At 52.1% G+C, this 27,726-nt stretch overlaps 1 protein-coding gene and 1 long non-coding RNA gene across 2 annotated transcripts; one reads left to right on the forward strand and one right to left on the reverse strand.

The window, feature by feature from the left end:
• Positions 1–100: 100 nt before the first annotated feature.
• SLC52A2 (solute carrier family 52 member 2) lies at positions 101–27,627 on the reverse strand. Its single transcript, XM_081919957.1, has 11 exons — positions 27,560–27,627; positions 27,119–27,257; positions 23,045–23,183; positions 20,596–20,734; positions 18,419–19,280; positions 17,219–17,342; positions 16,669–16,879; positions 15,215–15,229; positions 4,599–5,616; positions 3,071–3,194; positions 101–1,527 (listed from the first exon to the last, which is right to left on the reverse strand). The coding sequence occupies exons 4-11, from the start codon at positions 20,723–20,725 to the stop codon at positions 1,315–1,317; spliced, it is 2,697 nt and encodes an 898-aa protein (XP_081776083.1). The 5' UTR covers positions 20,726–20,734; positions 23,045–23,183; positions 27,119–27,257; positions 27,560–27,627; the 3' UTR covers positions 101–1,314.
• Positions 13,883–16,415, forward strand: LOC309374212. The gene is made up of 2 exons (XR_014170400.1): positions 13,883–15,767; positions 15,998–16,415. It is a non-coding gene; the product is annotated as an uncharacterized lncRNA (long non-coding RNA).
• Positions 27,628–27,726: the final 99 nt, after the last annotated feature.

Raw genomic sequence — 27,726 nt, forward strand, 5'->3', positions numbered from 1 at the left:
TGCTGAACGGGGGGAGAAGAAACAGAACCATCAGTTAAGATGGATAAGAAAAACAACTTGCCTTTGGTATGAGAACGAAGGCAGGCAAGACTGGGACACCTTGTCTAAACTGTCAGCCTTCTGCTCTTTATTTCAAAAGAAAATGTGATGTCGATTTGTTTCAAAGCGGCATCTGCAATGCCTTGGAAATTAAAAGGGGAGGGGGAATAATAGCTTCGGGATTCTGAGCAGTTGGAGAAGTTGCTGCTTTTCTAACAGAGGCACTGAGAAGCCCATGTCCACACATCACATTGTACCCTCCAGATGTTGATGGACCAGCACTCCCACCCCCGGACCATTGGCCATGCCTGCTGAGGCTGATGGGAGTCCAACAATATAAGGGGGGCAACACAGGTGTCCCACCCCTGCCAGAAAACTTTGCTTAGTGTGCATAAATTAATCTCACTCCTTTTGCTCTCCCTGGTTCATGCAACAAACCACCACCCCTGGCTTAGTGTGACCTGCATGTTTCTTTCCAAACAAACCAGAATCCATAGCATTGCAGACTGTGGTTTGCTGGAGCAAAACAAAGGACAGTTCCCGATCCAAGCGTAAGGCCATCCCAGGGACCGTGGTTTGTTTCCTCCTAGTGTGAGTGAGGAGGAAAGATACAGCCCAGAAAGGTGCATTGATGCTAAACCATCAGGTGGGGCTGCCCATGACATGCAAACAGGGTGATGAGTTATCTGAACCCACGTTGGACCCTAAGGGTTTGGGGGTCAGCTTTTGCAGATGGGTGCTTTGTCGTTTTCAGTCCAAGTGGTATGTTAGAACAGCAGAGCCTCCAACAAATTGGGAAAATAAAACACAGTGAAAATGTAATTCACAGATTTGCACAAGCGATAGAGACGACCTGTAGTTCAGGAATGCTTGGTCCCCATGTCCTGTCTGGTGTCAGGGCAAGGAAAGTAGCCTCTCTGGAGAATGAGGCAGCAGCAGCTGGTCCAGCTGCCCAGGGGAGACCTTCATTTCTCTGCTCTTGCGCATGAGTTGGCTCAGCCGGGACAGCTCTTGATGCCATTTGCCATGAACTGCAAACGTTGCACCATCTGTGCCCGTGACACTTGTGCAAGCACATTTCCACACAGCAATTGCAACCATTAGGGGGGTGGGTGCAGTTGTAGCGTCTCCCCAGGTCCCAAGCACTGTGTCACAGGTCCACCCGATCTGATGCAGCTGTGCAGGGTTCTAGGCACTGGGTTCCAAGTTCCCTCTGGGTTGTCGAGATTGTGCGACCATCCTTGGCTCACAAAGTCGTGGGCCTCTGAGACCCCTCTAGACAGGGCAGCTGGTGTTGCAAGGGTCTCCGGAGTGGAAGAGGTTGTAGACGTTGACCAAGGGGAACATGAGGAGGGCCCCCACCATGGAGCCCAGCTGCACCATTGCCCCGCACCAGACCAGGGCGCTGTGCCCCTCATCCCGCAAGACCACCCCGATCATCAGCTTGACGTAGGAGAGAAGGCCGACGAAGAGCACCCAGCACAGGATCTGAAAAGGAAGCCAAACATCAGCAGGGGGTGGCCAAGGGCCTCTGGGTGGGTGCCCCATCGATGAGCAGTGGGTGAAGGCACAGGGTCTCAAGGCCACCAAATGCAGGTTCATTGAAGCACCCTGACATTGGGACACCTTCAGGTGTTAGTTCATGTGCATGACTGATCCCTAGGGGCTCTGACAGTCCACACTGGGGAGAAGAGGGCGCTGGATCCGTTCAGAGTCCATGATATCAAGCGCTGCCTTTTCTTACATGAAACTGCCCGCCTCTAAAGCAGCTGCCAGGGGTCTTTCCCTGGGTGCCCCTCACCCAATGAGGTCATGTGCCTGGCAGTGCCTGGAGGGAGGGCCTTTTTGGTTGTGACACCCTGGACTCTCAGGCCAGGATCTCTTCGCCCTCCTGGCCTCTTCAACCCTCACCTGGATCACCACTGATCCTGCTGCTTCCTTGCTTAACAAGGGCTCCCTGACGGAGACCCCAGAGATCCACAGCTGTCAGTTCATGCAGGCAATACTGAGTTAAATGGGAGCCCATTAGATATGTCTGGCAACCTAAGCCTTCTGCCGGTTCAGCTGGCTAAAATATTTTTCTTAATACAGTGGTACCTTGGTACTCAAACATCTTGGAATCCAAACACTGCAAACCCGGAAGGAAGTGTTCCGGTTTATGAACTTTTTTTTAACAGCCTGGAACGGATTAATCGATTTTGCATTACTTTCTATGGGAAAGCGCACCTTGGTTTTGGAACGCTTTGGTTTTGGAATGGACTTCCAGAACGGATTAAGTTTGAGAACCAAAATCCCACTGTGTGTTGGTTTTATAATTCTTATTGCTCTGTTTCTGTGAGCTGTCCTGAAAGTGAAAGAAAAGAAGGAAATAGCTATATAAATATAGTTACATCTATTTAAAGGTAAAGGGACCCCTGACCATTAGGTCCCGTCGTGGACGACTCTGGGGTTGTGCGCTCATATCACTCTGTAGGCCGAGGGAGCCGGCATTTGTCTGCAGACAGCTTCCGGGTCATGTGGCCAGCATGACTAAGCCGCTTCTGGCGAACCAGAGCAGCGCACGGAAACGCCGTTTACCTTCCTGCCGGAGCGGTACCTATTTATCTACTTGCAATTTGATGTGCTTTTGAACTGCTAGGTTGGCAGGAGCAGGGACCGAGCAGTGGGAGCTCACCCTGTCACGGGGATTTGAACCGCCGACCTTCTGATCAGCAAGTCCTAGGCTCTGTGGTTTAACCCACAGCGCAACCCGCGTCTCATCTGTTTAGATGTCCCATTATAAGCGAGAGGTGGGGGTTTCTCTCCCCCTGCCCACTTTCCTGGCTCCTCCTGTACTTGCTTCCTTGCTGATGCTGGACTGGTGGGCAGGGCTGACTTCCGTTGTGTGTGTGTGTGTGTGTGTTCCACGGTCCAGCAGCTTGGCATCCGATTTGGGAGACGGTGGTGGAAGGCGTTGCCTCCGAGTGCCTAAGGGAGCTGAAGTGGGAGGAAGGGTGCAAGGGCCTTATCCTGCCCCCCCACTCATACTTACAATGAGGATGACTCCATGGGATCCATGCAGCAGGAGAGGGCAGGGGCTGAGCACCGCCATGGCCATGATGTAGCAAGCAAACAGGGATCCCGCAAGGGACAAAACTCCCATGAGCATCAAGGATCTGGGGGTGAAAGAAGTCGGGGAGAGGGAGAGAAATGGTTCAGGATCCCAGCTCAGGACCCTCCCAACACCCCTGGTCTGGTGGAGGCCGCCAGGCTTAACACCAGGGCATCCTGCCCTCTCCAGGTTCAGCGGCACCTCTGCTGGGGGGCTGCATTCCCTCCAACCCCCCTCTGATCAAAACTGAGGTGCTCTTTTTTGGTCTCATGTTCTTCCATGAGTCAGCCGGCTCCCGCGAGAACATGGGACCAAAAAACAGGACATTCTGGGGTCCATTCGGGACCTGGGACAGCATCTGTATTTCCAGGATGTCCTGCTCAAATCGGGATGATTGAGGGATTTGGTGCTGGAGCCAACCTGGGCATGCGGCCTTAATGCCAGCCACCCTTGATGGGCCAGCTCCGTTATTGGTTACATTTCTTGTTGAAAAACCTCTTCCGTCCCCACAGACCCCAAGGGGGCCTGCAAAGGGCACGAAGAGAAGATGGAAGGGCGAGAGAGGTGACCTGAGAGCCACCTTCAAAGCCACTAAAGGGCTGCCACTCCAAAGATGGGGCCAACTTGTTTTCTGCTGCTCCAGAGGAGAGGACCCAAACCGACACAGTCAAATCACAAGGGAGGAGATTCTGACTAAATGTCAGGAAGAACTTTCTGACCATAAGAAACCCAGTACGTTTCCGAGCACAATTCAAAGTGTTGGTGCTGACCTTTAAAGCCCTAAACGGCCTCGGTCCATTATACCTAAAGAACCGTCTCCACCCCCATCGTTCTGCCCGGACACTGAGGTCCAGCGCTGAGGACCTTCTGGAGGTTCCCTCACTGTGAGAAGCCAAGTTACCGGGAAGCAGGCAGAGGGCCTTCTCAGTGGTGGCGCCTGCCCTGTGGAACGCCCTCCCACCAGATGTCAAGGAGAGAAAAAACTACCAGATTTTTAGAAGACATCTGAAGCTTATCAGGGAAGCTTTTAATGTTTGACGCATTACTGTATTTTAATATTGTGTTGGAAGCTGCCCAGAGTAGCTGGGGAAACGCAGCCAGACGGGCAGGGTATAAATAATATATTATTATTATTATTATTATTATTATTATTATTATTATTATTATTATTATTAGACAGTGGAACGGAATCCCTCGGAAGGTGGCAGAGTTCTCCTTTGTTGGAGAAGTTGGGTGGCTTCTGGATAAGGGATTCTTTGGCTGCAATTCCTGCACTGAAGGGGGTTGGACTACAGGTAGAGGACTCCTGGGGTCACTTCCAATTCTAGGAAATCCTGGAGGTCTGCCCCACGCCCCTCCATTGACAGCGCAAGCCCTGACTCAGCTAGACAGCCTGCACATATTGTGAACTGTCCCCAGCCAAGGGCCCTGCGTGTGCCTTCTGCCCCCTTCCCAGCAGCCCACTCACCTGCTGGGCAGGTACATCCCCAGGAGGCAGGCCAGGGGGTTGGCCAAGGCAGCCAGCGTGGCAGAGAGGTGGTACGTGGTGTTTCCATAGGGCAGGCAGGAGTAGGACTGCACCGCAGGGAGGACGCCGTTGGTCAGGGCGTTCACCCAGCCCAGCAGTCCAAAGATGTAGGCTACCTGGGGCCAGGAGTAGGTTCCGGATCCGAAGAGGCTGCCCGCGGGGTCGCTGAGCCTGGGCCTCTCCTCCACCGTGGCCCGCCCGCCGCCCGCCACCTCCATCTGGACTCGCACCCGGTACTTTTCCTTGGCCTGCTCCCGCCTGGCGGCTGGCAGGTGGTTGAGGAGGAGGAAGGCAGCCAGGCAAGAGGCCGTCATGGCACAGAGGAAGAGGAAGAAGGCGGTGGCAGAGAAGCGGGCTGGCTGGTACTCTGCCCGCAGGCCTGTGCCGTTGCCCTGCTGGCTCCCGTTGACGCAGCGGAGCGTGCCCACCCCCTGGCCCAGCGCCACCAGCCCTGGCAGGAGGCCGCTCAGCCCCTCGCCCACAAAGTAGGTGCTGAGATAGGGCGCCCGCAGCCTCTGCATGTAGGGCAGGAAGGTGACGGAGGAGGTGCAGTCCACCAGGGCCAGGAGGAAGAAGAGGCTGAGCAGGGCCACGCTCCGGGGGGAGCCGCCCACCACACTGGTCTCCCCCCAGAAGAAGGCCAGCAGCAGGCAGGCCAGGGAGCCGAGGGAGAGGATGGTGTAGATGACGCCCACTTCGCTGAGCCGCCCCGGGAGGAATCGGTGTGCCAGGGTGACGGCCAGGGGCCCCACGTTGGCCAGCTGGGTGATGACGGTCAGGCAGGATGGCAGGAACCAGCCCTCTGGGGCGCTGGGCACAATGAGGGGCAGCTCCACCCACATGCCGTTGATGGCCACCCAAGAGCCGGTGCCCAGCAGGCAGACCAGGGCGTGCACCACCAAGCTCATCGCTGTCGCGGGAGGGTCGGGGGAGGCGGGTTGGCAGCTGCCGGCCACTTCTGGAAGAGGAAAAGGAGGCAGCAGATTATGAAGACCATAAGGACAGTTGGTACTTAACACCAGTGAAATTAGCAAAAAAATGTATCATACTCATGATAATAAATGCTGGAAATGTAAGGGAAAAGAATGAACCTTTTACCACATGTGGTGGACGTGCCCCAAGGTAAAAGACTTCTGGGAAAGGATTTATAATGAACTGAAACAAGTGTTGAAAAACACATTTATTAAGGAACCAGAAGCCTTTTTACTTGGTATAGTGGGGTGTGTGTGTGTGAAATCCCCCAAAAGGGTGTTACTTTTTTCTGTATGCCACAACAGCTGCGAGAATATTATTAGCGAAGAATTGGAAGAAGCAAGATTTACCAACTATCAAAGAATGGCAGATGAAGATGATGGACTATATGGAACTTGCTGAACTGACCGGGAGACTCCAAGACCAGAGAGAAGAGACGGTGGAAGAAGATTGGAAGTTTAAAGAATATCTGAAAAAATATGTTAATATTTAAATCTTAGAATAGCTTTGGAAGTGGATATAGGCTGTAGGGTTAGAAGCAGAAAATAGTGTATTTTAAAATAGTATTATTTGTAAGTGATAAAATGTGGAGATTTTTATGGTAAAATTAAGTGTGATAAAAAATGGTTAAAATTATGATAAATGTAAACTGCTAGAGATGAGGTAAAATGATAATCAGGTGGGGGGACTTGGGGAAGCTCACCTAACAATGTTTAGAAAAAATAAGGATAAGACAATAATTTGTTTGTATTGTGTGTTTTTTCTGTTTGTGTTGTTTAGTTGTGTTATAAAATGAATTTTAAAAAATTGGGGGGGGGGAGAGCATAAGGAGAGGCTGATGGATCAGGCCAGGGGCCCATCTGGTTCTCACGGGGGCCAACAGATGCCCCAAAGGGAAACCCACAAACAGGACCCCAGCACAACAAGAGCCCTTTCCCTTCCTGTAGTTTCCAGCAAGCCTGTGGAGGCAGAGCAGAGCCATCCTGACTAGGAGCCATCAGTAAATTTCTCCTCCTCCATGAAGTTGTCTTATCCTCTTTTTAAGCCATTCAAATTGCTGGCCATCACTGCCTCCTGTGGCAGGGAGTTCCACAGGTTAACTGCATGGTTCATAGAATCATAGAATCCTAGAGTTGGAAGAGACCACCAGGGCCATCGAGTCCAACCCCCTGCCAAGCAGGAAACACCATCAGAGCACTCCTGACATATGGTTGTCAAGCGTCTGCTTAAAGACCTCCGAAGAAGGAGACTCCACCACACTCCTTGGCAGCAAATTCCACTGTCCAACAGCTCTTACTGTCAGGAAGTTCTTCCTAATGTTTAGGTGGAAGCTTCTTTCTTGCAGTTTGGATCCATGGCTCCGTGTCCGCTTCTCTGGAGCAGCAGAAAACAACCTTTCTCCCTCCTCTATGTGACATCCTTTTATATATTTGAACATGGCTATCATATCACCCCTTAACCTCCTCTTCTCCAGGCTAAACATGCCCAGCTCCCTTAGCCGTTCCTCATAGGGCATCGTTTCCAGGCCTTTGACCATTTTGGTTGCCCTCCTCTGGACACCTTCCAGTTTGTCAGTGTCCTTCTTGAACTGTGGTGCCCAGGTTAACATGGTTAATGCCCTGAGATTCCCTGGGGTCTGAGTGAATGCCGTCAGGTGGCTCCCTCTGCCAATCCGCCTCTGTTTTTGAGAGGTGGGTTTGGGCTGCAGGCTTAACAGTTGCAGATGTTGGGGGGGTGCTGCTTCTGGGAGCCATTCAGGCAAAGGGTTTCAAATATTTGTGGTCCTTGCAGACTGCCGCTAGTTTGGGTTGGGGTTCAAGTCCATCTCAGCTGAATCTGGTTGCATGGTTAAAGTTCCTTTGGCGCTTTTACGCAACCAAGGAACAGGAAAATGCCCCCTTGCTTGTGCCAAGGCCAGCTCAACTCCCTGCTAATAAACCAGACCAGGCACTCAACAGACCACCAGCCACATTGAACAAATCTGAATTAATGGGTCTGGAAGTGGCTTTGGGGAGCGTCAGAGAAGCCCAGCTGCAGCAGCTGGATCAGGCCAAAGGGGGCCCATCTGGCCCAGGCCCCGCTCCCCTCCCAGCAGAGAATGAGACGACCCCCATGTCACTGTGGGTCGGGGCCCACTAGTGTGTGGAGGCCAAACTCAAGCTGGGTCACAACAGGAGCACGACCACCATGCAGATTAGGATTAAATGGCAGCTCCCCAATGAATGTTTGGGTTAAAAGTGGGTCTGAACAGGGTGACGATCCCTGCTCTAGGGGAAGCCCCCAGGCAGGAGCTGAGGGCAACAGCAGGTCTCTCCTGGGTCCACCCCCCAAGACGATTGTCCCCTGAGTTTCCCCTCCCTCCAGCATCACACAGCTGACTCGTGTTGGGCTTGTGATCGCTGTCGGTCCCGAGATCTTTGTTGCTGCTGTTTGCACCTCTTCTGTTGGCCTGACTCGTCTGACTGCTTTTTCTCGGGCTCTCCTTTTGGGTGACACAAAGTAGAAGTGCCAGAGGAGCCTGTGCTGCAGGTGAATCTCCCTGTGATATTATGCCAAGAAACAAACAGAGAGTGTCTGTGGGTCAGGCTTGCTCCGGCTGCTACCCAGGTAGAATCCATCAGTCTCTCTCCTCCAGCAGAAAGAAGCCTTTCAGGGTCTGGGGAGCAAATCCCCCAAGGTGTTGCTGGGGGGTAGGAAGAGGCAAATCTGCCAACTTCAGTTTCTCTCGGTTTCTTACTTTTCCACCCTTGAGTTCCTTTCTCCACATTTCCACATCAGTTTTCAATTTCTTTAAAAGGTCCTCAGCATAGCTGTCAACTTTCAGATTTGAAAATAAGGGATCAGCAGCCTCGAAAACAAGGGATCAGCAGCCTCACCTGTCCCGGGGACAGTCTACGAGATATCTAACAATCCGGGATAGCAGTGGGAAGCAGCGGGAAACGGCGCTGGAATAAGGGAATTTCCCACAAAAAAAAAGGAAGGTTGACAGCTAAGGTCCTCATGAAAATTCACCAGCTTTCTAGTAGAAATTTCTCCTAATAGGCATATTAGTATGCAACATTGCCCAAATTACACAATTTCCCCTGAAATTATGCTGCTTTCATTAGTATGTATGTCATTATCGACACTTCTCCCCGATATATGCATTTATGCACATATTATGTGGCTGGTGAACTGCACTGCAAAATTCAGAGAAATGCAGATTTCGAAAGCTAGATGTGTTTTGATTCCCTGATTGTTTGAAAAGTGTGAATTAGGGAGATGCATGTTTAAATGTGTACTGAAGCGCGTTTCGGAGGCTGGTTATGTCCAGGGACAATATCCATACCTCCCATCTCTCCTGCTCTTGGCCAGGACTCTCCCTGTTCTGCTCTCCCTGTTCAGGCAAAGGGGCAAAGGGGCACCGTGCTTGTGGAGCCTGGCAGAATTAGGCTTTAACCTCCTCTCCATCGAGCTCTTCAGGCAGCCGTCTCTTCCTCCTCCTCTTGCAGACACGGTCTTGGGACTTGGCCAAGAAGGGGCAAAGTCCTGCCACCTTTTCCGCATCTGGGCCTCATTTTAAACTGTCTCGGCCCCTCCCAAAGAGCAGAATTGTTGCAGTCTGCAAAAGGGGGCCTGCTGCAATCTGGAGCTATGGGGGAACCTTGGGGGAGGAGGAAACATAGGTAGGATTTGGGGGTGGGGGTGGACAAAGAGGCAGGCAGCAAGGACAGAAGTAGTTCTGACCCCCCCCCCCAAAAAAACCACCCACCATCTGTTGATGCCCCAGGAGCTGCCTCCTAGTTTTTTGGCTATTAAGAACTGCCGCTGCTGCTCTCACATTTTCTATTTCTTCTTTCTTACCTTGTTGTTTAGTCGTGTCCGACTATTTGTGACCCCATGGACCACACCGGGCACTCCTGTCTTCCACTGTCTTCTTACCTTACTTTCTTTAAAAGGTAGAAGATGCCATTTGCTGCCCCCTCCCCCACACCCCTGGCCAGTCCAGGGCATTACTGTCTGCATAGAGTAGACCCATTAGCAGCCTTGGGCTGCTTCCCTAATGAAAGGCAAGCCCCATTGACTTCAGGGATGGATGGGGAGTTAAAAGTGCACCACTGAAGCGTTTCGTTTTGAATTTTCAGTTTCAATTTTTCTCAGTAGCTTCCTCACAACTGTGACAGAAAAATGAAAAGAGAAATGAGATTCCTGCATCGCAGGGGGTGGGACTAGATGGCCTTTGGTGTCCCTTCCAATTCTAAGATTCTATGAAAACAGATGTAGATACACAAAAAACACACAGACACAGCAAAGTGATGGTGGGGAATGGCAGAGATTATTTCCCCCTGGCAGTGAGTGACAGCTGAGGGTCCCAACCCCATCTGGTGGTTGGGGGAGCCCATGATTTCTCCAGGCAGGGAAATTGCCCTCAGGTTAAGACTCCACACCCCTCCGCCTGGGAATTAAGGTATGGCTAAAGAGCAACAGGGATGTGGGTGGCACTGTGGGTTAAACCACAGGGCTTGCCGATCAGAAGGTCGGTGGTTCAAATCCCCACGAAGGGGTGAGCTCCCGTTGCTCGGTCCCTGCTCCTGCCAACCTAGCTGTTCGAAAGCACATAAAGTGCAAGTAGATAAATAGGTACCATTCCGGCGGGAAGGTAAACGGCGTTTCTGTGCGCTGCTCTGGTTCGCCAGAAGCGGCTTAGTCCAGCTGGCCACATGACCCGGAAGCTGTACGCCGGCTCCCTTGGCCAGTAAAGCGAGATGAGCGCCACAACCCCAGAGTCGGCTACGACTGGACCTAATGGCCAGGGGTCCCTTTACCTTAAAGAGCAACTCTGACTCATGCCGCTAATAACCCACCACCTTGTGTCTCTGTCCCCCCATCAGGTAGATGAAAATGGGGACGCCTTTGTGGACTTGGAACTCCTTTGCTCTGAAACCAGAGGGTCACCCTGAATTCCATGGAACCATTGGGGTGGGTGTCCCTTCCAACTCTGCAATTCTGTGGTTCAGGGAAGGCGTTATTCTGGCTCCATCTGTTTGTTGCGCTTGCCTTCTGAAGCCGGGAGTCTAAGCAAACTATCCCTAACCTTTTCCCCAGCTCCTGACTCAAGAATGCTGAATCAATCATTACAGGGAATGGCTAAAGAAGGGAACATTGCGAAACTGCATTTTGTAGAAATTTAACTTCTGGGGGGCTGGAGGAGGAAAAGGTGGAAAGGCTCTCCGGCAGGTGAGGAGCCGTTTAAAACAACCCTCCCCAAAAAGAAGGGGCACAGAGGCTGCCAGATTGCCCCCACATTTACCCCAAGTCTCTCCCTCCCCTCGCTGCTACCACCTGCAGCGTCCATCCAGACCCCCCCAGCACCCCCCAGGCTGACCTCCTACCTGCTCAAGGGAGCCTCCTCCTCCTCCTCCTGGCCCCTGGGGCTCCCTGCTCCACTGAGCCGAGCTGAGCCGAGCCGAAGGAGCACATGATGGGCTTCCCACCACAGATCTGGCACATCTGTCAGCTTGCAGATGTCACACCCTGCCTTCCTGGGGGGCGTGGCGGGCAGGGAAAGGTTGCAGCCTTGGGGGCTCCTTGGCTTGGAGAAGAGGCAGGAGGTTAGAAAGCGATGCATGGCCCGGAGGCAGCGGACGGGGGACAGTTCCCTTCCCTCTCTCCTAACATCCCAGGAAGCTGAATGTGGGAATATTCAGGGCAGCGCATGATTCGACTATGGAACTCCCTGCCACAGGCTTCAAAAGGGGGTTAGACAAATTCATGGAGGGTGAGACTGTACGTGGCTACTGGCCACACCGGGTAGTAGTCCGTTGGAGGCAGAGATGGTTCAGAATACCACTTCTTGGAAACCACAGGAGGGGAAAGTTGCTCTTGAGCTCAAATCCTCCTTGTAGGTTTCCTACAGGCAACTGCTCATTCAGCCATTCAGGGTGCTGGACTAGATGGGCCATTGGCCTGATCCAGCAGGGCTCTGATGATGGTCTTAGGCATGCCTTCTTCTTTTCTTTTTTGGCGATCCCTCGTAGCCGAGGAAGATTGTCTTCCACGAACACGGTCTTAACAGTGAGCCCGTAAGTGACTGTGGAGGCCAATTCTGGATCCACACGTCCTTCCACAGTGGGGACATGGGTTTCTGGGCGGGAGTTGATCATGGTGTGGATTTGCAGCAGAAGACACAACAGCACAGGGCAGTGGCCACGCTCCCATAGCTGTCAACCTTCCCTTTTTTGCAGGAAATTCCCTTATTCCAGCGCCATTTCCCGCTGCTATCCCGGATTGTTAGATATCCCCTAGACTGTCCCCAGGACAGGTGAGGCTGCTGATCCCTTATTTTCGAGGCTGCTGATCCCTCATTTTCAAATCTGAAAGTTGACAGCTATGTGCTCCAGCCCTGCCTGCCTTAGCAGTAAACACCTCCCTGGTGGGTCACCCTTGCAGGGAGGGCGTTTGTCGGCCCAGAGGCACCCCACAGAGCTTGCAAGAGGACGCCTGCTTTCAAGAGCCCTGGGTTGCCCTCTGGTCCCGAGTTTGTCCGTGACGCAGCTCCCCACCCCTCTTCCTGCGGCCTCAGACAGAGGGGCGTCTGTTTGGCACAAAGGCTTTCCAGAGCTCCACAGCCTCAGGAAAATCAGGGTGGTGTGAAAAGGATGGAGTCTCTGGCAGAACAGAGAGCATCACTGGGTCCTGCTAACCAGTTTGGTGCTGGGTGTTCCTTTTTTAAAAAAAATAAGATGGTATTAAAACTTTTCCTAGTACATTAGAATCATCACCATCACCACCATCATCATCTAAACACAGTAGAAAGAATGCAAAGTCCTCTTTCACAGGTAGATCTTGTCCCACACAGTGAAAGGTGATCCCTTCTGGCTCTCACCTGGGACATCTTCCTTTCCCTCCCTTGCAGGAATTTATGTATAAGTTGGGGGGGGGGTTGCCCCTCCAGCAGATATCATGCACATGCAGCCCACTACCAGAATCAGCACAATCACTTTTGTGACTTGTCCCCACAAAACTTTTCATCACAGTTTCTTCCTATCTATTCAAAGGGCCTCTGCTGCACAATACCAAATGTAAGAATTCACTGATCAATGTATCTCTGTACTGGCTCACTGGGAAAACTTCAGAAATTCCTATAGACCTGTGAGCTCAGCTCCTCAGCAGCCCCTCTGCCTGAGTGATAATCCCTGGCATCCTGATACCTGAGTGCCAGACAGGTAGCCAGTCCAGAAATAATAAACCCAGATGAAGAGAGAAGGGTGTGATTGACTTGGCTGGGAAACAGGGAAATGTAAATATCTCTTTCGCTCCACTTGATGGGTGTTTGGTGGAGGGCAAGGGGAACCATGGGGCAGGGTCCAGGATGCTCACAGTACTGCCCCCAGACCTCCCCTTTCAGGATGTAATCATGATGTATGAGTGGTGTAGTTGGGGGGGTGTAACATGGGGATTAGCAGCTAATAAAAGTTTGGGTTCTCTCCTGTTTGGGGCCCCCATCTTGTTCCACCTGGTGGCAGGTGGGAGTCCTGTCGTGACAGTGTCCAATAAAGACCATGCCGACTGGCTGCTGTTTTGCTCTGGTATTCCTGGCTGGTGTCCTTGTTTTTTGTCCAAGGGAGCCCTCAGATTTCTCCGTTAACACCTTCGTCAGGTGCTGAACATTCCCCTGGCAGGAAGAAGTTGGGGAAATGCTGCCCCGGAGTGTTTGCCCTGTGCTCTTAAAGTTTAGGGACTGCAAATCTGTGTCAGATGATCAAGGCCATTGGCCTCAAGGGATGGTACTGCTAACAGTGGTGGTTTGCAGCCAGAGTCTGCAACGGAGGAAGCACAAAAGGGCTGTTCTGGCAGACTGGGGAAGTTCGGCTAGTCTCAATTGCAGCGGCCAAATCACTGGCTGGGATGCTTTCAGAACTCCCATTAACACCCCCCCTCCAAAACAGCTCCACTGGCTACCAGTTTGTTTCTGGGCCCAGTTCAAGGGGCTTAAAGCCCTAATGATTCGGGCCTCAAATACCTAAAGAGCTGCCTCCTTCAGACACTTTTGGGTATTAGAAATCAGAAGAAGGGGCTTTCTTGACAGTTCCAGCTCCCACAGAAGTCCGGGGTGGTGGCTGCCTAAGAGGGCCTTCTCTGTGGCAGCCCCCAAGTTGTGTAAGTCCCTCCCCAGAGAGATGCGTTAATATACAGCTTTTGGCAAATGCTGAAGATCCACCTCTCTACCCTGAGATGTGTATTCTCCATTTCATGTGGGACATGATGAATTAAAGACAACCCAGTAGGTAAAGTCTGACTCTGATTCATTTTATTCATTTAAAATGTACTATTCATTTAGGCAATTTATACTTTCTTTGCAGAAGTTTTTACCCCATCAGCATTAAGGAAAAAATATATTCCAGTAGTGTGCAGCATAAGAAAAACAGTAAAATTACATCCGTAAAAGAAATGCGTCACATACAAAATAGACATGTAAGCTTCAGGTTTCCAAAATCTCTAAGTGCTTTAGAACATCCTAAAAATATCGCAAATAAAATACAAAAAAAAAAAGAGTAAAATATATATCTTGTCTTTGGTCCCCAGCCCCGCTCAAGCCAGCTTACAATGAACGAAAGAATCAATTACAACAAGATAGCCATTTGGATGATCCTTGAAAGAACAATCGAGGTTCAGTGCTGCCCAGGACTTGGCAACTGAAGGTTTAACGGATGCCTAAGAGAGAGTGGCGGCTGCGTGTGCCTGGGGCCCGTCTGCAGTGGCTTCCAGCCAGCCAGAGGGGGAACCCCAAGAAGGACCCCAGAAAAGAAACTGGCAGGGAGTGAGGGGGGGGGCCTTCCTGCATTTAAGGGCTTCTGGTTGAAATAAATAAATAAATAAATAAATCAGCACATTCAGTTGTGGCCAGAAGCCGGAGCAGATCTTCCAAGGACTGGCAACCGTCACCAGGTTGAGAAGCCCCATTTAACGAACTGGCTGCTGGCGTTTTCTGAGCCAGGTGAACTTCCCAATCCGCCATGATGGGCAGCCCCACGGACGACCTGCCACAGCCGCTGTCAGGCTGGCTAGGGCTTACTCAGCGTTAATTAGCCGACCAATACAGTTCAAGGCAGCGATCCTAAACCCTCTTTCCTGGGAGTAAGCCCCACCAAATGCAATGGGACTTACTTCCAAGAAGACACGTACAAGATTGCACTGCAAGTGCCGTTTTACTTAAAAGCCAGTTGAATCCTGCTTTTCTTCAGAGGCTGCAGCTGGTGCAAAACAGAGAGACTTCACTGGCACAGCTGTGAGAGATCACAAAACATTGGTCTTGAAAGGTTTGCGCCGGCTGCTCATTCACTACAGAGCCCAATTCAAGGTGCCCACCCTGGTTTATACTCCTCTAAATGGCTTTGCACTCAACTATCGCAAGGAGTCCAGCCATATCCTTGTCCCTCTCATCAGATGATAGCTACCAAGGAGGCCCTTTTACCCTTCCCACTGCTTCCAGCTCTTCCCAAAGCTCGGAAAGTGCTAACTAGGCTTTGGGAAGGAGGTGGCAGGGCGCTCAGACCCTGCTGGAGCCCTCAAGCCGCCTTCCCAGAGCCCAGCACCTCACTTACCCGGCTTTGGGGAGGCTGCAGGCGGGGGACAAAAAATGCCTCAAGGGCCTGCCCTGTTGTAGCCCCTCTAGTGTAATAGGGAAGTATGAAAAAAGACCAGCTCCTCTAGCTGAGACTTCTATAAAACACGCCTGAGGGGAGGCTCCATAATTCTGAGGGTGGGCCACTTTTGGCAAATTCTAGTTCCCTACCCTGGGACCTTACAGCTTCCCCCCTGCAAGAGTCCCAGACCTTTCTGAGCTGTCCCTCTTGCTTCATCACAGTTATGCCCCTTTTCTTCCAAGGAGCTCCAGGTAGTGTGGATCCTTCTCCCCATTTTATCCTCACAACAACCCTGGAAGGTAGGCTAGGCTGAGAGGCAGGACCGACTCCAAGGCCGCTCAGTAAGAGCTTCAGGGCTGAGTGGGGACAAACTCCCAGGTCCAACACTTTTGCCACTACAAACACCCCCCCAACCCCCGGTTTAGTGTAAAACCTCAACAGCAATTGTGCAGATTTTGCACAGAATGCAAGGTATGTAAAATGTGTTCAGGTTACCTAATTTATTTCTACAGTGGTACCTCGGGTTAAGAACTTAATTCGTTCTGGAGGTCTGTTCTTAACCTGAAACTGTTCTTAACCTGAAGCACCACTTTAGCTAATGGGGCCTCCTGTTGCCGCTGTACCGCCAGAGCACGATTTCTGTTCTTATCCTGAAACAAAGTTCTTAACCTGAAGCACTGTTTCTGGGATAGCGGAGTCTGTAACCTGAAGCGTATGTAACCCGAGGTACCACTGTATTAGGGGGTGTGTGGGTGTGTTTTGTTTTTAAAAGCCAGTGGAACTGTAGCCAGCCCATCTTAAAAAATAAAAGTATTCCTGACTCCCCCCCCAGTTACAGGGGGGCGCCCCTCCCTCTCCCCACTTCCGCAATGCAGCCTACCTCCCCCCATGGCAGCCAGCTGTCCCCTCTGAAGACACCATTTCCGAGAGGTTAAAGGGGCCTGGATCACCACTAGGGAGGAGGCAAGTGGGGTCTGCAGACTGTGGGGAGGGGGGTGAAGTGCTTTGGTCCGGGGGGGGGGGGGGAGAGAGAGATTGGTTCTTAAGGCAAGGTGGTTAAGGCCTCTGTGTCTGCAGCAGCACCCCTCCCTCCTAAGCACGTGGCCACACAGCCCCTCCAAACAGGAAGCTGCTACCTGTTGCCCCAAGATGGCTCTAACTAACCCATGGAGAGCAGAGGAGAGAGAGGCTGCGACCAAGCAAGGAGGGCTGGGGGTGTGTGCGCTTCGCCCCTCAGTTTCTCTCCTCTGCCCGGGGGGCAAGAGCATGAGATGGTTCAACTGGCAGCACTGGAGGGGAGCCAGGAAGAGCAGCCAGGTCCTTCCCCCCCTCCAAGTGCTGACAGCCCTGGAGAGAGGCGGCAGAGGGTGGCTCCTCAGTAGCATGGCCTCCTGCTGCTCCTCCTCGCCGTCACAGCCTGCAGTTGTCCACACAGTCCTGCCCACTCGAGAACAGCTTGTAGATGCTGGCGAGGGGGAACATGACGAGCGCCCCCAGCAGAGAGCCCGCCTGGATGATGGCGCCACACCAGACCAGGGCGGCGTGGCCGGCCTCGTGCAGCAAACTGCCGATCACCACCTTCAGGTAGGAGAAGAGGCCCATGAAGAGGATCCAGGAGATCACCTGCCGAGAGAAGAAACAGTCAGCTGAAACAGCAACACCTGGACAGCTGGGGAGGGGAAGGCGGAGGAAGCAGGGGGACTAAAAGGCTGCTGTGACTTGGGGATCGGAGCTCACCCTCGTTGTGGTGAATGGGGGGAGACTCGCCCTGGGGGCAACGCTGCTGCCACTGCAGCCTGACCTGGAAAAGGGCTTGTGGAAGAACATGCAGGATCTGCTGCTGGCCAGAGGAAGGGCTCAGCAACCACAGCAGCAGCAGCAGCAGCTCCTCCTCCTCCTTGGGGGAAGAACCAGCATCCTGGCTGCCTCCCCCTGTGCCCAGAGATCAACAGCCATACTCACCACCAGAGCAACTCCTGCAGGGCTGCCCACCAGGGGAGGGCAGGGGCTGAGGGCTGCCAGCACCATCAGATAGGCTCCAAACACACACCCCACGGCAGAGATGATGCCCAGGCCCAGGGACGACCTGGCAAGAGGCAGAGAAACAGGGAAGCCCTTGAGATCTGGAGCTGATGCAGAGAAGACGGCTTGAACTCAAGCACCAAGTTACACTCCCCCCCCCCCCCGTCTCCAGGCATTTGTGAACATGTGAAAGGGACACACGCTCCCACCCCAGATTTTCCCCTGCAGTCAGGAGAAATCTTGCCAGAGCCTTTCCCCACTGAAACATTGGCCACATGCTGCCTCCTTGTGGTCCAGTGGGGCAGCATCGCCCTACAGAAACCTTCAGTGTTCGCAAGTTGCTCTAAGAGTTTTAACTTGGAGCACTTCTCCCGTTTCAGGGACAAACTGCAGCCTTGGGCAGGTGGGCAATTGAAGAAGGACTGCAAGGCAGGCCCACCCCTCCATCACAGCCCCAAGCCATTCCTCAACCCAGAGGTGGTACAGCTCAAAGTGGGGAAATCTTGTGGGCCTTTTTCTCAATGCAGAACTCTAGTCACGGTATAGCATGACCAGTAAATACAGATAAGCAACTTCAGATAAGATAGAGAGAGAGAGAGAGAGAGAGAATCATTTGAACCAGAAAACTGTGTTGGGACTGTTGATGCAATTGGTCACGTCTTGATCAGAGCCCCTGCAACATCTGGGTTCTGTTCAGGGTTATCACACCAGCTGCCCCAAAGGGCCTAAGCAGGACTCCTCCTCTGAGGAATGTCTGTACTTGCAGAAACTGGTATTAAGCCAAGGCTGCCTTCAGCAGCACTGGCAAGAGGGAGAGGGATTTGCTCAGGAGAGGAGACGAAGGTAGCAGGCTGTTTGGTTCAGAAGAGCATGGGGAGCTAAAGGGCTAGTGGATCTCTCTTGTATCTTCTAAGACCAGAAAAACTGTATTAAAGTAAATTAGTTCACGATGTACCAGCACCTCTTAAAATGTAGCTAGGGTCTTTGGGCTTGTGTCATGAGACAAGGGATGAGAAACAACCCTGCCTGATAGATGCCTGTTTTGTGGGAAATGAAAGAGGCTGCTGTTCCTGCTGGGTTCACAGCCAACGGCCCAGCGGCCCCCGTCCCAAGGGGAGAGCCCAGCCTTTGCCCACCCACCTGCACAGCAGGAACATAGCGGTGAAGCAGGCCACGGGGTTGGCAATGTTGCTGAGCACCACGGAGAGGTGATAGGCCATGTTCCCGTAAGGCAAGCAGGAGTAGCTCTGCACGGAAGGCAGGACCCCATTGGTCAGGGCGTTGGAGACCCCCAGCAGCACCAGCAGGTAAATGTTTCTTGCCGTCCAGAAGGCGGAAGCTGGCTGCATGGTGGGCTCTCCGGCCGCGGCATCCACTGCGGTGTGCTTGGAGGTGGGCACGCTCTCGGACTGCAGCGGGAAGGACTCCTCCGTCTTCACGCTGTCCTGGGAAGAGCTCTTCTCCTCCGCAGGGCCGCTGCGGCTGTGCCAGAGCACCAGGGCCGCAAAGGCCAGCGCGGAGACGACCAGCAGGGCCAGGAGCATCCAGAAGTAGGTGGTGGCCGAGAAGTTCTCCTCCAGAAAGTGCGGTTGGGTGCCGTTGGTGCCATTGCGGCACTCCAGCTGCCCCACGCCCTGGCCCAGGGCCAGCACGCAAGGGAGGAGGGCGCTGAGGCCCTGCCCAATGAAGAAGGTGCGGATGTAGAGCTGGGGAAACTGGTACATGAAGGGCAGGAAGGAGACGTTGGAGGTGCAGCACACCAGGGCCAGCAGGAAGGCCAGCACCAGGAAGGCCAGGCTGTGGGGCTCACCGGCTACCACCACGATGCGGTCCCAGAAGAAGGCCAGGAAGAAGGCCGCCACCACGGCCAGGAGCTGGATCCCATGGATCAGCCAGCGCTCCTTCAGCCGCCCGGGGGCGAAGTGGTGAGCCAGGGTCACGCTCACGGGGCCCACGTTGCCCAGGGCAATCAGGACGGTCAGGTAGGCAGGCAGGTTCCAGCCTGGGAAGAAGAAGCAGCAGCAGCTCCATTAGGGGCTTTCTGGGCGGCTCAGAAACAAGGTGACTTTGGCTATTGCATCCTCTCTCTGCAGCTGAACTCTTGCTCTCCAGTCATTCATCAACTGACACACTTCTTGCCCCCCCCCCCAGCTAGAACTCTGCAGGAGCCCAACCACGGCCATTCAAGGAAGCAGCACAAGGCCAGGACATTTGTAGCGACACGTGGAGAAACGTTCTCCTTTTCTGCTGGAATTACAGAACGTCCCCCGACCCGGCCATGAAGGGTCGAGCAAAGCAAGGGAGCAAGAAAGGCCTCCTTTGTCTGCCAGGCCCTGTGTCCCCCATGAGGGAGCAAGCGTGATGCCTCCACACAGACGCCAGGCAGGGCAGCTTCTGCCCAGAACAAGGAGTTCTCACAAAGAAGGGCTTATCACAGGGAGCCTCCCTGCCTTATTTTGTTTTCTAAAGGAAAGCAGCATAATCCCCTCCCTTCCCCAGGCAAGGCGGCAAAGAACAGTCTCCTTTCATTGCAATCACTGGGTTCAGCGTGTGCAGCTATGAAGGACGGAGGGGCCACCGTGGAGACGTCTCAAGTCCCTCGGCCTCAGCACTCGCTCCCCAAGGACCAGGAAGCCAAGCGTCTCCCTGGAGCTCTTCAAGAGCCTGCTGGATGCGGTCAGTGACCCACCTAGACCAGCATCCTGTTCTCACAGAGGCCAGTCAGGTGCCCCAAAGGGAAACCAGGATCCCTGACAGCTTCCTTGGATGCCCACGAGTTACAGCGTTACGTGAAAAAGGGAGAAAACCCTTTCTCTATCCTCTTTCTCCATGCGTGCATAGATTGATAAGCTGCTATTGTGTGGCTCTTACACACACACTGTTTGCATGTCTTTAAGAGGAGAAACCCATCCCGAGTCTTATGGCTTGCATGGAGGCAGCCTTGGAGAGGGGCCAGCCCCCCACTCTGGACTTTTCAGAAACAGAAGTGAGATGGCGTCTGCAAGTGAGGTCAAAGCGAGAAGCTGGCTACTTTTCCACAGGGGGAGGGGAGGCACCTAGAACGTCCAGGTCCAGCCAAAGTGGGTGGGGCCTTGCCATATGCTTCCAGAGCCCAGCAGCGGCTGCAGCCTGTGGAGTCTCCCCAGCCAGGACACCAAAGCCCAAAGGTGGCATTGTCCGGGCACACCCCTCCAGGCCCTCCTTCTCTGTCCTGCCCCTCAAGAGCTTGGCTGATCCGTCTCGCCCCTTCCTGCTGCAGCCAAGGCTCCTTCCCTCCCGCCAGAGGGGCCAGCCAGCCCCCAGCCCCTGCTCCTCACCTTCTGGCAGCAGTTTTACCACGATGGGGAGCTCCACCCACAGGGAGTTCACGGAGACCCAGGAGCCCATCCCAAAGAGGGCCACGAGGACGTGGGAGGCAATGGCCCGGCTGCTCAGCGAGGCCGACATCCTCTTTGCCTGGGGAGAGAGAGGGAGGGAGGACAGACGAGCCAGTGGGCTCTTCACCTTCGGCTGCAAAGGAATCCAAACTGCCCATATGCACCCCCTGTATGCCATCCCGGCCTCGCTGGTCCCTCCCCTCCTTCTGTTCTCTCCTCACTGGCGAACACTAGAGCAGCCACCCCAAGAGGGATATATTGGAGCAGAACCACCACAGGAGGGCCGGTTCTGGTAACCTCTTGGCCAGATGACTGCAACACGCCCTGGAAGATGACCCGGAAGCTGCAGGCGGTGCCAGATGTGGCAGCCAAGATGCTGACAGGTGTCCCTGATCTTTAAGGATCTACAGCGACTGGCTATTTGCTACCAGGGCCAATTTAAGGTGTTGATGCTAGAGTTTAAAGGCCTGTATGGCAGGCTGGGACGGAGTGCCTTTCCTCTTATCTGCCGGCCTTCATGCCTTCAGGTCTGCAGCAGTGACCAACCAATATAGTTTCGCAGTTAAGAGCCCAGAGAAGGGCCTCCATGGTCATGGAACCCCAGGGGGCAGCGTTTCTGCCTTGTTGTTTTTGGAGTCAGCAAATGACGTGCCTTCCCTTCCTGGCATTTGGGGAAGGCTGAGCTGAAGAACTGCTCTCTTCTAATGCAAGACTGATGTATTATTATTATTATTATTATTAATAATAATAATAATAATAATAATAATATTAGCATACAACCCCATACCCGCAGGTCTCAGGGCGGTTCACAAGATCCATTACGCGTGTGTCATACTTTAAGCTTTAGTTTCTTTGTTTTCAAAAAGAAAGTAATTCAGCTGTGTACTGCCCTGCAAGACCTGAGGTTGAAGGGCAGGTTAGAAGAGGAGGAGTTTGGATTTGATATCCCGCTTTATTGCTACCCAAAGGAGTCTCAAAGTGGCTAACAATCTCCTTTCCCTTCCTGCCCCACAACAAACACTCTGTGAGGTGAGTGGGGCTGAGAGACTTCAGAGAAGTGGGACTGGCCCAAGGTCACCCAGCAGCTGCAGGTGGAGAAGCGGGGAAGCGAACCCGGTTCACCAGATTACGAGTCCACCGCTCTTAACCACTACAGCACACTGGCTCTGGTTATAAATGGAATGACTAAATCTGGCAGCCTCAGCCAGGCTGGCTGGGGCTGGAGGGAGCTGCGGTCCAAAACATTTGGAGGGCATCAGGCTGGAGAAGGAAGATTTAGGCAGCGTTTCTCTCTTGGGTCTCTGGCTGTTGTTGGACTACAACTCCCATCATGCCTCACTAGCAGGACCAGTGGTTGGCCATGATGGGAGTTGTAGTCCAACAACAGCTGGAGACCCAAGTTTGAAAAGCACTGATTTAGAGTGCAAGCTCCTTGGGGCAGCGCCTCCCTCCCTCCCTCCCTCCAAGCACACAGCTTTATGCTGCAGTAAAGCAGCATGGGGCAGGGATGGCAATGGGTGAATCCCTCCTGCCTGCTTGCACACAGGATACTCAGAGGCCTGCAGAATGCCTGGCAGGGCACTCTATGCCCTGCGTCAGGAAGCACATGCGAGCCTGCTCTGTGGGGACTTTTGGAACCAAGAGGAATGGAAAGTCAAGAGCAACACAGCTTTTACCTTGAGTGAAGACAGCCAGTCTGGAAATCTGAAGCAAGGCTGTATCTTGCAGCATAAGCAATGCCAGGAGACTTTATGGGACAACACTAGCCATCCCTAGAGGGGGGGGGGGGAAATGCACATCTATTTAATCAGAGGCCCAATGCGCAGATGATGATGAGAGGAAGCCTTTTTAAGAAGCCAGACCCTTGGCCTATCTAGTCTGAGAACATCCAGTTTGGCAGTGGCCCTACCAGGGCTGAGAATGGGCAGAGAGACTTTGCCATCACCTCCTCGCCTCTCCAACCCATTTTAAAACTGGGGGCTGAATGTGGTGCTTGCTGCATGCAGGAAGGATGCCCAAGTTTCTGCACACAAGATAAATTAAGCAAAAAAATGCAATTTAGACAAGAATTCTCGCTTGCCTGTGGCTGCACTCTGAATCCAACATGAAGAGGTGACGGCATATTCTACTTTTCAAGAGCAGTTGCTTGAAAGAGCAGAAGGCCACAACCAGTGAGACTATAAAAACAGGTAGCCAAGATCTCCCTCCTTATCTGAGATTTTCCAGCAAGCAAAACACAAAATCAATACAAAACGAAGTAATTAGTAATTAGTATAAGACAATATAACACATTCTCCTCAGAAACCAAGCAAAACCACTGGAAGCAAAAACCAGCTTCCAGTTAGTACTTCGGTCTTTCCAAATATGTTGCTGCATGTACATCACTTACCTTATTATTATTATTAAGCAAAAGATGATGTGCTGGGAATCAGCTTCTGTGTAGAAAGAATCACAGTTAGCGGCTCTCTCTTTCGTGTCCTTCCGTGGTCGGCGTGGGGGAAGATGGAGGGGGCCACCTGGGCATGAGGCTGCATGGACAGAGTAAGAAGGGGGTCCGAGTCAGAGGACTGCTCTGAACTGCTGAGTCAGCTCTGGAAGGAGAAAAGCCACTCCGTGGCTGCCTGGGAAAGGAGCAGCCGAGGCCTTTGTGCCCACGAGAAAGGGCTCCTGTCCTTTGCTGCCTGGCTGGTCTGACCAGTTGGGTCACCCACGGCAATGAGCTACTCCAAGCCCTCCAGTGAGTCAAAAGAGGCAGGCGGAACATAGGAAGCTGCAGTCTGTCTGGCTCAGTGATCTCGCCTACGCTGACTGGAAGCAATGGCTCTCCAGGATGTCAGACTCTCCTCCCTAGAGATACCGCCGGGACTTGAACCCAGGACCTTCTGCATGCAAGGCAGAGATGCTCTGGAGCTGAGCTATGGCCCTTTCCCTTCCAGATGGTGCCCTCCTTTGTTGTTTGGTGCACCATCATGGTTTTGGTTTTGATGTGTCCTCTTCCTCCAGTGAACTGCAATCCTGTGTGCCTCTCCCTCTCCCTGCCTTTCAGACACACACTCACACAGGTTTCCCCCTTGAATAATATTTTAAAAATAAGAACTGAGAAGGTGGCTTCACTTTTACCATAAGGTTGTAGTGATCAAACACCCTGCATTTAATAACAGGAGTGAAAAATTCATAGCTGATAAGTTCAAAAAGCCTCAGCTCATTTTAAGCTAAGGCTCTGCACGGAAATGCAGCACAAAACAGGGTTCTTTCCTGCCCATTGACACCCTGATTTGCCACCCCAATAAAACCTTACCTTTGAGGAGGGTGTGTGATCAGCAATGAAGAGACAAGAAAGGCGTTTCTTGACTTCCCTTATCTAGAAGTGATGCTCCTAAGCATCATTTTCTGACAAGGAGCATGAAATTGTAAATTCTCTGCCAAGGAGCATGACACTGCAGATTTCTCTGCAAGTCTATTCCATGCAACTGACTTGCAGCTAATGATCTGTTATGTATTTACTTACATAAGTGGAAATCATTAAAGGTGCCTGACTTGGAAATATAACAGGCAGAGCAGTGGCTGTAGTGAACTTTACTTCTGAAATATGGCACTTAATGGTGTAACAAACTAAAGTGCAGCTGCAATTCCCCTTAATTACATGCACAGGCATCACTAGAGGACATGCTAACATGCAATGACATGATGCACAATTCAGTTCAAACCCTCTAGGTTAGCCTTGTAAATAAGCTCACAAACTTTACTAGCCTGATTTTTTATTCACTAGACTGCTTGTGGCTGGCGGAGGAGGAACACAGGTAATAATAATAATTATTATTTCTACCCCGCTAGGTTTCCCCAGGCACTCTGGGCGGCTTTCAACAGAACATTAAAAACAGAACAAAACTTCAAACATTAAAAACTTCCCTAAAGAGAGCTGCAATTTGATTAGGGGTTTTCTCTTCTAACAACCTGCCTGGTTTCTAGGCAGAGGAAGGGCAGGGAGTTCCTTTCCTCCTCCATTTACTTGTCTGCATCCAGTTCCTGGCTTCCGGGCTTCTGCTTAAAGACAAGGCGGCTGTAGGATTTGCCTAACCTCTGAGTGCAGGGGTTGGGAACCTGATCTGGTTGATAGGCGAGGGTCAGATTCAATGACCTGTGATTAGGAATTCAAGCACGGTGATTATCACGCTTGCAAAGAGCCCCGCTTGATGCTTTGAAAAGCCTCTGACCCAGTGGGCTTGAAGGCACCACTATCAGCTGATGGGCTTCCAGCCTGCTTTGTGCAGTGACTGGCTGTGCAATCACAGGGAACTTGATGAAAGTTGTGGGAAGGGTGGGCATGCTTTGGGTGAAACAGTCTCGGGGGACAAACTGGGACCCACGTGAGACCATACTTGGCCCGGAGGCTGGAGGTTCCCCACCCCTGTTGGATGACATACTTCTGAATGAGTAAAAGACAGACAGACTAAACGGCTGGAAAGAAAGCAAGTGTGGATCCGAGTTTATATCACTTTGCCATGCACTCAGTATTCAATTTGACCTTAAAGGCCTGTGGCATCCTGAGTTCTGTCCTCAATATCAGGAGGTTCCAGTTCTGTCTGCCAAAAGAGGCTATAGGATCCTGCAACTGGAGTTTCTCCTGCGCCAACAGCCCCCTCCCCCAGTGTTCAGTGCGTACATGGAGAGGGAGGAACAGGAATAGGCATCCCCATTGGCTATAGCTTCAGACCTGTGTGCAAAGTGGGAAGGCCTGAAGAGGGAAGTTATTGCATCGGAAATCCACCAGGGTTTCTGGTGACATGGGAGGATGGCAAGCTGAACTTGCAGAGATCCTTGCTTCAGATCTCCCTTCTGTATGTGCAAAGGTTGGAGGTGGAGTTGGTTGAGAAGGGGGTAGGACTTGTGCATGCGGCTTCGCTCCTCCCACCACACGTTCCGAGAACATGCCAAGGCAAATGCTCCTACTCTCTGAACAAACTATGTTCCCTTCAGCCGAGGAGACGGATTGCTAAAAAGAGACCGTTCCACCTGTTCTTGCAAAAGCAACGGTCGCAAAGGAACCAAAATGTTCCCCTCAGTTTCCCCCCAACTTGAATAGGAAAAATCCCCTCCGAACTTTACAAAAATGCACGCTGGGACGTTAATGCCACCACTCCCATGTCGGCACAGGCCAATGTAATTCCTCTCCGTTTTCCATGATTGTTTACCGTTCCAGAACCACCACCTGTTCCCTGCCTAATCACCACAGTGCTCTCCAAGTGATGTGTACCAGGCAGTGTTAGAAACGGAGACACGAAAGCCAGGAGCTAAGGGCACCTTAAACCAAGGTTAAGGACACCACAACGGAATGTCTAGGCGTGCATTTTTATATCAAGAATACACAACTGAAAATCAATGAACTGCGGCTAAAATATTGTGTTCATTTTTCACATGGTCTGGTCATTCCTCTGCCCATCTCCCTAATGTTCCTAAGAGGGTCTCTTCGTCTCCAGTCTTCAGAGAGGAGCTGGAAGTAGGGAGGCAGAAAAAGGTCCTCCTTTCCTTCCACTCTGCAGTTTTACTCTGAAATCTCAGGCGCAGGACTGCACCCAGAGCTCAGAAACTGCTTGCGCTAATTAAATTCCCTGTTGCAAAATGCGCCTAGAACAATGGGAGTTTCGGACCCTGGTACGAGGCACCTGGATTTGCAGATGAAAGCAGAGGAGGACCTTGGCCTGCTCAAAGAAGCCCCTTGTGCAGGAATAGCTGATGCTCCAGCACAGCTTCCCTTCACCAAAAGAAGTTTGCCTTAGAAGGGAAAATGGCAGGCTGGCTTCCTCGTCTGCCATGGAGCAAGTTGCATCCTGCCTGAAAGGAACAGAAATTGGGAGTATGTCCAATTCCATAATGGCACCACAAACATCTGCTCTCCCTGCCAAAATCCAGCCCCAACAGGCAAGAAGCTGCCCCCACCCCCACGGCACTTTTAAAATTTATTTCTGCACATTCTAGGGATGGGCCTCATCTGCATAAATAAGTTGAACAAAGCTCTCTTGCATTCCTGCCTGAAACATTCCCAACTGCCAACATCGAGGGAGGCAGAAAGAGAAGGAAAAGGGAAAAAAAATCCTTCCAGTAGCACCTTAGAGACCAACTAAGTTTGTTCTTGGTATGAGCTTTCGTGTGCATGCAAACCTCTTCAGATACACTGAAACAGAAGTCACCAGACCCTTGTATATAGTGAGAGGGTGGGGAGGGGTATTACTCAGAAGGGGGGTGGGAATGGGTGATTGGCTGATAGGTGTGGTAAACCTGTTGACGACTTCTGTTTCAGTGTATCTGAAGAAGTGTGCATGCACACGAAAGCTCATACCAATAACAAACTTAGTTGGTCTCTAAGGTGCTACTGGAAGGAATTTTTGTTATTTTGTTTAGACTATGGCAGACCAACACGGCTACCTACCTGTAACTAGAAAGAGAAGAGGCACAGAAACCTTACCTTCCACCAGTCTCAGGCACAAACCCCTCTGGGAGACTGCAGAGGGAGAAGCATCACTTCTGAGGTCAGCAACCAAGGAGGACAGAAAGTTCAAGCGATGTCACAGCAACACCGGCTAACTTCTCCCGGGTCAAGGAACCTGGAAGCACAGAGCCTATCAGCAGCAGAATCGAAAGCCAGCATGTGCTGCTGGAATGAAAGTGGTGACCAGAGTCGAATTCCTGCTCAGCTTGATGGCCCTGTCTCTTTCTGCACAAACGGTGGTCCTCCCAGTCTTGTTGGACTCCAACTCCCATCTGCCACAGCTAGAACTGTCCACGGTCAGGGCAGGTAGGAGTTGGAGCGTATCAATACCAGAAGGGCCACGTATGTTCCTTATACCTGCCTTAAGAATAAGGCTAAGATGCAAATGTAAGATGCAAGACCAAAAGGGTAACTCACTCTTCCAATGCATGTCCTTCTTCCCCTGCGCTCTCCTCCAGCCAAATCGTCATTATGGGGTACTACAAAACAGAGGAGTTCTCATCAGTCTCTCCAGATTCTCTTAATGCCCTCTACAATTCTCTTACCTGCCACCTCCAACAAGCCATTAAGCTAATTTCTCTAAT

The sequence above is a fragment of the Podarcis melisellensis genome, assembly GCF_964234715.1.
Source record: "Podarcis melisellensis genome assembly, chromosome: 7".
Lineage (NCBI taxonomy): Eukaryota > Metazoa > Chordata > Lepidosauria > Squamata > Lacertidae > Podarcis > Podarcis melisellensis.

Bases quoted from the DNA above. Each gene is read 5' to 3' on its own strand.
- SLC52A2 (XM_081919957.1), bottom strand. From the start codon at position 20,725: ATGTCGGCCTCGCTGAGCAGCCGGGCCATTGCCTCCCACGTCCTCGTG. The intron at 17,343-18,418 runs GTGGGTGGGCAA...GCCTCTTGCCAG, and splicing joins GCTATGTTCCTGCTGTGCAG to GTCGTCCCTGGGCCTGGGCA. The intron at 3,195-4,598 runs GTGAGTGGGCTG...TTTCACCCCCAG, and splicing joins GGGATGTACCTGCCCAGCAG to ATCCTTGATGCTCATGGGAG.